Source organism: Nansenia antarctica (assembly GCF_963989245.1).
Source record: "Nansenia antarctica genome assembly, chromosome: 5".
Classification (NCBI taxonomy): Eukaryota; Metazoa; Chordata; class Actinopteri; order Argentiniformes; family Microstomatidae; genus Nansenia; species Nansenia antarctica.
Genome location: NC_137690.1, coordinates 24829340 through 24839339, shown reverse-complemented (window position 1 = coordinate 24839339; position 10000 = coordinate 24829340). Strand labels below are relative to the sequence as shown.

Here is a 10000-nt window from a genome sequence, read left to right as displayed (position 1 = left end):
CACACGGACACACGGACACATGCACCCATGTGCAGTGTGCACACACAGCAACCACTCACAGACGGTCGCAGACGATCTCAGACACACTGAATGCAGAGACACTGCAGAGCCAAACAATAACAGACAACTGCAACGGTGTCACGAACACACATTTTGGGCGTTTAGCAGACGCCTTTATCCAAACGACTTACAACAAATACATTTGTCTAAGTATAAGTGAATCATCTATCCATCAGTCATAGCAAGAAAAGTAATCTCTGCTCGGGCCTGGGGCCATTTGTTTTGTTAATATACAGGGACAGTTAAGGTTTAGCCTGAAGAGATGGAGGTCTTCAGTCTATGGCGGAAGATCGGGAGTGACTCTGCAGTCCTGACAGCAGTGGGGAGCCAGGACGGTGAAAAGCCCTGACCTGGTAGTGCGACTGCAGCAACCACTGTAGAGGCGGTGGTGGTGCCAGTCGGCCAGCAGAGGTGGAGGAGAGGAGGGGCAGTTCCCTTCGCCGTCCAGTAGGCGACACACCAGACTACTCACATCACACACATCGCACACACACACACACACACACACACACACACACACACAACAGACACAACACACACATGCGCACATACACACACACACACACATCACACACAACAGACACAACACACACACACACGCACACATACACGCGCACACACACATACACACACACACACACACACACAACAGACACAACACACACAAGCACATACACACACACACACACACACACACACATCACACAACAGACACAACACACACACACGCACATACACGCACACACACACACACACACACACACACACACATCACACACGACAGACACAACACACACACAAGCACATACACACACACACACACACACATACACACACACACACAGCTGGAGCTCCGTGGCTTAAAATGAGCCACACGTATGTTCTGTTTCAATCCAACTGTTTGTGAAGCAACAGTATATTGAAGGATTATGTCGGATCGTCCTCAGAAAAACAACCTCCGCAGAAGCCAGGAGATAAACATGAAAAGGGGCCCCCGCTACGCAGGCTGGGGCTGAGCGGTACAGTATGTGTGTATATTGATTCCGTGCTAGGAAGCTGTGGTCAGGGCTCAGCATGACCCTCCACCTGACAGACCTGCCTCTCGGGGCCCCGCCCGCTGTGAACCATCTGAAAGGCCTGACCTTCTCCATCACACAGCCCCCGCAGGAGAGAGAGAGAGAGAGAGAGAGAGAGAGAGAGAGAGAGAAAGAGAGAGAGAGAGAAAGAGAGAGAGAGAATGAGAGAGAGAATGAGAGAGAGAAAGAGAGAATGAGAGAGAGAGAGAAGGAGAGAAACAAAATGGCAATGTGCCTCATCCTGGGCTGTGGCACTCCACTGTCTAGGAGGAGGAGGAGGAGGAGGAGGGAGAGGAGGAGGAGGAGGAGTAGGAGGGGGAGGAGTAGGAGGGAGAGGAGGAGGAGGGGGAGGAGGAGGAGGAGTAGGAGGGGGAGGAGGAGGACGGGGGAGGAGGAGGAGGAGTAGGAGGGAGAGGAGGAGGGGGAGGAGGAGGAGGAGTAGGAGGGGGAGGAGGAAGGGGGGGAGGATGAGAAGAAGAACACCGCCACCATTAGGAGCGGTGATGATGGGATGAAAGATGACCCCTGTCCCCTGTCCCCAGTCCCCAGTCCTCACCGCCCCTGGGGCTGTGGCCTCTCAACCCTGCATGGTGCTGTCTGCCTGCAGGAGGCTGTCTGCCTGCAGGAGGCTGTCTGCCCTTTAGATAGTGACAGAGCCCCGCCAGACTGCATCAGTGACCTTTCACCCCACCCGACCCACCCCCCCCCCCACGCACACACACACATACCCCCACACACCCCACCCTGGCCACAGTAAGCCCTACTGACAGGCCCACGGTGAGGGTCAGAGCTGTTAAAACAGACAGCCAGGATCAAAAATAGATAGACAGACAGACAGAGAGACAGAGAGAGAGAGAGAGGGGGGGAGGGAGAGAGAGAGAGAGAGAGAGAGAGAGAGAGAGAGAGAGAGAGAGAGAGAGAGAGAGAGAGAGAGAGCACGTTTTGTAGCCAGGTTTAAGTGAACGATTCCCGTTCCCCACTGACATTCTATGCATGGCAGCTCTCTCAGAGTCTGGAATCTGGATAGATCGAGAGCTCCGGTTTGATTTGATCTTATTGAAGAAAAAAACAATGAGGGTCAAAGAAAAAAAAAGTGTGGGGCATGTCTATCAAGAACAGAATGAGGCACAACCAGGCTTTTACACTCAGACCGTCTCCTCAAAAGGCTCCTTATCACTCTGTCAATAAGGACAACCCACAAACTGTAGGATTTTAGCAGCCGGGGTTTAAGTGAGCACTTTTCGTCTCCCATTGAGAGCCCATGCATAATAGCTCTCTGGTTGTATTTGGAGTTTGAATAGAAAAGGGTGGACTCCGAGAAGAGTCTTGTCGTATTTAGGGTTGAGAATTGACCAAAAATAATAAGCTTTATTTCTAAAGCACCTGTCATACATAAGACTGCAGCTCAAAGTGCTGTACAATACAGTGTGAACGAACATATTAAAAACAACACAGTGCAAAAGAAAGAAAAGGTAACGAGGAATAACAGTAAATGAGTAAAAGGGTATTGAACACATGATAAAAATCATTTTCTGGTCCAGACTAACATCAGGTGGTCCACTAAGGCCTTTAACAGTTGTTGGTTTACAGTCAGTCAGATTCTACTAGCCATGTCATGTAGTGTTAACCAAACATTCAGGATTATACGGGCCCACGTAATTATCCTTCTGTTCATTAAAATAGGGCTTGTTTCCATGTGATTGGAGCAGATCCCGCCTACCCACTCTGTAGACCGGTGCATTAACAGTTCAGTATGGAAATGAGGGAATGTGACACTCCTCAAAACTTCACTACATCCAACTCTACAACCATCCTCTATTGTAAAAATGTATGAGACGCATACAGTATTCACTTTGGCATTTCAAACCACCCGGAGATCAAAGGTTCGTGTTTTTCCAACTTCTAAAGGAAATGATGAAAGTGACACCCCTCAACCCCATACTACATCACACTATACACCAGTGGTTCTCAACCCTCTCCTTGGGGACCCCCAGCCGCTCCACATGTTTGATCTGTTCCACCACCAGCTCACCTGATTCAACTGATCAAGTACAAACCATAATTGCTTTATACTTGATCAGTTGAATCAGGTGAGCTGGTGGTGGAACAGATCAAATATGTGGAGCGGCTGGGGATCCCAGAGGAGAGGGTTGAGAACCTCTGCTATACACCATCCTCTATTGTAAAAATCACTGAAATTCACTGTGGAATTTCAAAACATAATCATCCGGAGAGCAGAGGTTTGGTATGTTGCCATTCAAAGTCAATGGGTGAAAAGGAGAACAAAAACATCTATTTAAAAATCTATCAAACACTTCAGCTAGTACTAGGCATGGGCTCCCAATGGGAGATGAAATACACTCACCTAAACCTGACTGATAAAACCCAATGGTTTGATGTAGGCTTCCCTTTTTTTGACAGAGCACCATCAGACTCATGAGGAGACAGTTTGAGAGTAAAGGCATGGCTGTTGCTTATTCCCTTACTGGCCTCAAGTTACATTTTCCCACATAAAGAATTAATGGGCGTATATTCATCTCACCTTAATGTCAAAAACGTTCATGCTCCAAGCTTCTGCTTGATCTGTGTCTCCCTTGTACTACTCCAGATATTGTTTATAATATCAAAGCTTTACCTCAGCCCAAACTGTTAACTTTCCTTGACACATACTCGCTAAGCGTACATTGTTTCCACCCAATAAAGCCTCCCTTTATATGATAATCCTGTAATGCTATTTCCTTCTGCTTTGGAATGTGTCATCATCATTACCCATGACAGTTTGTGTGAAATTACTAGTTACATAGAGTCCTTAGGGAGAAGGACATTGTTTCGGATATTGTGAAGGCTAGGAATGTGGTTATTTCCACAAAAGGTTTACCTACTATAAATGAAGCATGACAAGTAAAATGACTTATTTCTGGAACTTATTTGCAGTCAATCACCACAGAAGGTGGTAAAAACATCCTCTTAAAATGTGAGACCTTTGAGAGCATCAGAACATGAAAAAGTCATAGACACTCATGAAACCCATGAAACCCATGAAACCCATGAAAGGTCAACGGAACAACCCGTGGGGATTTTCATCACAAATGATGGCGAGGAACAGAATAACAAAAGATTTTTAGAGGAGAATAATCAGATACCTAAAATATGAGTGGATTCCCCTGTAAAACGTGATCATTATTCATGATCATGATCATTTACAGTTTTTTACGATTGCTAACTCACCATGTTCAATACTGAAACCACAGTTTCACAACTCTTCATACAGTCAGCAGAGCAGAAACCCATGTGAACAAAACTGTGACTCTTTCTCTGTGATTTGTGCATTGCTTTCATACAGAATGCATTCAATGACTACGTTCTCCAAATGCCATAACACTTCTCTCATTCAAACTCCCCCACTTGCAAAATACTATGTATTTGCAACACATTTTTTCATTGCTAACATACTGTGTTCAAAACTCTGAAGAACACATTCAAAACTGAATTATTTGGTGCAATTTTGCAGTAATCATATTCCTATCATATATGACAGAAAGCTCGCAATAAACTGTTTTTTTGCACAGTGTTTGAGTGTGCAGATGCTGTTATTTTGCACTCTATTGATACTCTTCAGTTCCAGAACCTCAGCAAAGTCTGATAACGGATGAGCAGTGGTATTTTCACTATTTGCAGTAATCATATTGAAATGTCTAGAAAATATTACAGTAGCAGAATATATACAATGAAATGAAATAGACTAGATGCATTGCCTGGGAAGACATTAGATGTGACCAGATGCAGACCAGAGGGTGGACCAAAATCCTCAGGAGTGAGACATTTTTGGTGTGATTGATATTGTATTGTAGGCCTGGAATTTCAGTTTTTCTTTTTTATTTGAACTTTGCATCTTCCACTTTATTTTTCACTTTTCATTTTACACAAGTAAATGTAGTGTACTTTGAAGTAAATGTACCGTAACTTACTTTCTGCAAAGATACTGAAAAAAAAGGATAAAACAGAATACATAGAAGCAAATGATAGAATAAAGGATAGAAGCAAATTGCGGCATTTCTGATTCATTCTTGTTGCCTAATACTTTACAGTTGTACAGTCAACTATTCTGTCTATGAATACTATAAATCAAACCATTTTTATAATGAAATATTCATTCTTGTGAAAATCATTCAAACTATGTAATGCTCCCTGTTGTTAGTATTTTGGAAGTCAGAATGTTATGAATGACAGTGTATGCTTCTGAGTGAACATTGTTGACAGTGTGTGGTTGAACGAGCTTCTTTTGAGACATGAATGAAGTCATTGGCCAACATGAGTGTTACGAATGCAGACTGTATGAAGAGTTGTGAAACTGTGGTTTCAGTATTGAACATGGTGAGTTAGCAATCGTAAAAAACTGTAATGTTCATATCACATAGGGCTTCTGTGCAACTTTAGATCAACATAATGCTATAATTTGGTACAGGTTTGTAGCTTTGGGAACAAAGAAATGATGTGTCCCATCGTTAAAAACTATGAATTGAGTAATGGGATTGAGAGAGAGAGAAAGAGACAGAGAGAGAGAGACATAGAGAGAGAGAGAGACAAAGAGAGAGAGAGAGAGAGAGAGAGAGAGAGAGAGAGAGAGAAAGAGAAGGAGAGAGAGCAAGAGAGAGCAAGAGAGGGTGCGACAGAGCGAGAGAGAACACAAGAGAGAGAAAGTGAGAGAGAGACCGCAACAGAGTGAGAGAGAGCACGAGAAAAGGGGCAGGGGGGCGAGAGAGAGAGCAATGCTTCTCTTGACAATTTACAATGAATTAATCCTAGACGACACAAACAGTTATACAGCAGTGTAATGTCCCATGACATTACCCTCAATGTAACCGTTATTGAATTATGCAAATGATCTCCTAAATACAATGTCTTTGAGAGACAGCGTCTCACCTTGAGCACAAGAGTCTAGCTAACGAATGGATTTCACACTGTGAGACAAGCAACTTATCAAGGGCAGAGAGACACTAAGACAGAGGGTGCTTCCTACAAACTAATGATCTAAACTAAATCCAGCAAAGAGAAGACTTGACTGTCATTGTAATATCAAGCAAAAGAATAATAATGAAAGAGAACGAAAAGACGAAGGACATCTGATAGAGAACAGTAGGTTTCTAGGTTGGATTATACGACAGTGTGTGTGTGTGTGTGTGTGTGTGTGTGTGTGTGTGTGTGTGTGTGGAATAGGAGAGTCTTGCCACAGTGACACCACAGAGACAGCAGCGGAACCATTCGGTGTGAGAATTAGATTTGCTTTCCGAGAAGTAATAAATTCAACTACCGATTGCAGCTCCACTAAAGCAGACTGTAGCACACCACAGAGCACTCTGCAGGAGGCCTTCCCCATTAGACAGTGTGTGTGTGTGTGTGTGTGTGTGTGTGTTTGTGTGTGTGTTTGTGTGTGTGTGTTTGTGTGTGTGTGTGTGTGCGTGCGTGTGCGTGTGTGTGTGTGTGTGTGTGCATGCGTGTGTCTGTGTGTGTGTGTGTGTGTGTGTGTGTGTGTGTTTGTGTGTGTGTGTGCGTGCGTGCGTGCGTGCGTGCATGTGTCTGTGTGTGCGTGCATCCTTAAAAAAAAAAAGACAAAATACTTCACCAACTGATTCAATGTGCATGGATTGCATGGATACGTGGGGGTTTGTGTCTTACATGACATCCAGAGAGAGTACTATATAGTTAGAACAGTAACTCTTCTGAGCCATTAAAGCAGAAGCAATAAAAGCCAAGCCTTCTCCCCCGGCAGTCATTAGATCCGAGGGTTGATGCTTCAGACGACACCTCAGATGCTCTTCTGCTTCTGCTGCTGCTGACTCTGTTTCCTATGGATTCTCTCCGGCTGTGCTCTTGCACATCAAAATGAGGGAATCGTATACAGCTCGGCTCTAATGACCACTGAGTGCGCACGCATGCACGCACACACACACACACACACTGAGAGTAATCAGACTTATGTCTTAAGGGCATACACTTGGGTGTGAAGCCATATTTCGAAAACTCGAAATTCTACTACTGGACAGGACATGCTTTTTTCAGTCCTCCAGTCTCTCTCTCTCTCTCTCTCTCTCTCTCTCTCTCTCTCTCTCTCTCTCTCTCTCTCTCTCTCTCTCTCTCTCTCTCTCTCTCTCTAAAACATAAATCTACCCTCCCGTCTGATGAGGCCGTTACCATAGGAGGTCATGCAGTGTCACCACTAGAACTGACAGTGTTGTTCCTTGTTGGTGTTGTAATAGGAAGGGGTACCTGGTCTATACTGTAGTAAAACACAAGTAGCCTAGAGAGTCTAGACCACAAGAGTACCTCAGAGGAGCTCAGCCAGGCCCTACTGTACTGTAGCATATCAACCTGTCAACGTGTGTCACCCGTACTTGACGCTGCCTCTGCACTTGTACACTACATGAGATCAGTGGGGGCTGGTGGAGGTAGACGTCGGAAAGGACGGGCTCCTGGTTGTACGTGGAACGGGATGAGGAATGGTATAAGAAACACGTGGCCTTGGATTTCTGCCTCCACCAGCCTCCTACTTGCATTCCGTGTATGACTGTACTAATGTATGGACGGTAGCTAGCTCTGACTGTACTAACGTATGGACGGTAGCTCGCTTTATTTATGAGGACGCAGCCCAGACAGCTGGGAGGGACAGTGGTGGTGGTTGTGGATGATGATGATGATGATGATGATGATGATGATGATGGTCAGGTGACCACCATCATGGCGTTGCTGGGTGACACTTACCCTGACAGGACGCCCAGGACCAGGTTGAGCATGAAGAAGGACCCGATGATGATGAGGGGGATGAAGTAGATCCAGTTCCACGTGTTCCCCGAGGCGTCGTTGGCCTGAGAGAGAGAGAGAGAGAGAGAAGGAGAGAGAGAGAGAGAGAGAGAGGGGAGGGATGGTCACAGGGTCATTCGTTTACCTTAAACACAGTGCTCGTCAACTATTGCTTACATCGGATGCAGGAATGCAAGGAACAAGCTGATACTCGACCCCGCTTAATCTCTTCAGGTGTCATTTCCTGTCAAAGGTCAACACGCCACAATGTGCAGCAGGATACAGGATATACCCCGATTCTTTAGATGTTATTCTCTTGGGATATGATGTCATGGACACCTGTCTTTTAAGTGCAGGGCTGATCAGTGACACAGATGAAACAGCCCACTGTGATGCTGCTGGATATTCACATCTCCAGATCATCCTTCATGTTGTCAGAGCCGTTAATCTCTCACTTCAGCAGTCCTCACCCTGCCCCCTAGCCTCCATCCCCCAACCTCCGTCCCCCAGCCCCCTAGCCTCCATCCCCCAGCCTCCGTCCCCCAGCCCCCTAGCCTCCATCTCCCAGGCCCCTAGCCTCTGTCCCCCAGCCCCCTAGCCTCCATCTCCCAGCCCCCTAGCCTCCATCTCCCAGCCTCCTAGCCTCCGTCCCCCAGCCTCCTAGCCTCCGTCACCCAGCCCCCTAGCCTCCGTCCCCCAGCCCCCTAGCCTCCGTCCCCCAGCCCCCTATCCTCCATCTCCCAGCCCCCTAGCCTCCGTCCCCCAGCCCCCTAGCCTCCGTCCCCCAGCCCCCTCCCCTCCATCCCCCAGCCCCCTCCCCTCCATCCCCCAGCCCCCTCCCCTCCATCCCCCAGCCCCCTCCCCTCCGTCCCCCAGCCCCCTAGCCTCCGTCCCCCAGCCCCCTATCCTCCATCTCCCAGCCCCCTAGCCTCCGTCCCCCAGCCTCCTAGCCTCCATCCCCCAGCCTCGTAGCCTCCATCCCCCAGCCCCCTCCCCTCCATCCCCCAGCCCCCTCCCCTCCGTCCCCCAGCCCCCTAGCCTCCGTCCCCCAGCCTCCTAGCCTCCATCCCTCCTCCATGTTCCCACTTCATCAGGAGATTCATGGCTGTGATGGTAACAGTAACAGAGAGAAACGACAGAGTTTATGAAGCGTTTAACACTTTACAGGGCCAGATCTTCTATACGAGCTATTTCAGCATGCCTGTGTATATTGTCTGTAATTGAGATAGGGACCTGGGGCTGCTCAATCAGCAGGCGAACACACATACAAATTGGCGTTCCTTTCACCCCTAACCCACCCCCCTCCCCCCTCCTCCCTCCCTCCCTCCTCCTACTCCCAGCTGTCTCAGAAGCAACCAATCCCTGGGATAAACCACCTCCGCCTGCCTCCCTGACTGTGTTTATCTATGCAATGCTATTATTCTGAAATGGCATTTTTGGCAAAGGGGTGCAGAATTCTGCAGCTTAAGTAGACTGCTCCATTTCTGTATTTCTTCTGTGTAATCTTTCTGATATGCCAACCTGGGGACGCAACTATGCTCAATACGCAACGCAAGAAATAGTTTTCCTAGCTTTGTTGTTTTATTCTGCAATCTGTTAGTAACGTCTAGTAAATGTAGAGGAAAGTAAAAAATATATAAGAAAAAAGCCCCATTCATGACCTTCGGTATGTGTGAGCTACAGAACATGTCTCGAAAATATTTGGAACTGAAACAAAATCCATGATAAACAGATCCTTTATAAAATAGCCACTGGATAACCAGCTGAGAAGAAGGAAAAAAGCAAGTGTATGTTTGGTGTTGATCCAGCGTACTCTCTTTGTGTGTCAAGGAAACGCAAAAAATGTGGCTGATTGCATGCCAGTTTTGTAACCCACACCAAACTCATCTACTCTACCAGGCAAGCATTCAGTAAATCTTCTCAGCCTTAGCCTTGACATGACAATCTTAGTATGCAAGGGGCCTAGAGATATTTATCTGGTATGCTTCCGGGCACTGATATTGGTGCCAGTGGGTGTTAGGGGTTTGGAAGTAATGTGCCCACCTGAACCTCTGAAGTCCCTTAAA

General features: G+C 46.8%; 1 protein-coding gene across 1 annotated transcript in view; it reads right to left on the bottom strand.

Annotated features, from left to right (window-relative positions):
* Window positions 1-10000, bottom strand: part of cacna1ba (calcium channel, voltage-dependent, N type, alpha 1B subunit, a) — a gene marked incomplete at both ends in the record, with an annotated part of 96877 nt that overhangs the window by 51555 nt on the left and 35322 nt on the right. Inside the window, one exon of the mRNA XM_080531508.1 lies at window positions 7896-7999. Within this exon, the coding sequence (XP_080387634.1) occupies window positions 7896-7999 (104 nt within the window). The remainder of the gene's footprint in view (window positions 1-7895; window positions 8000-10000) is intronic.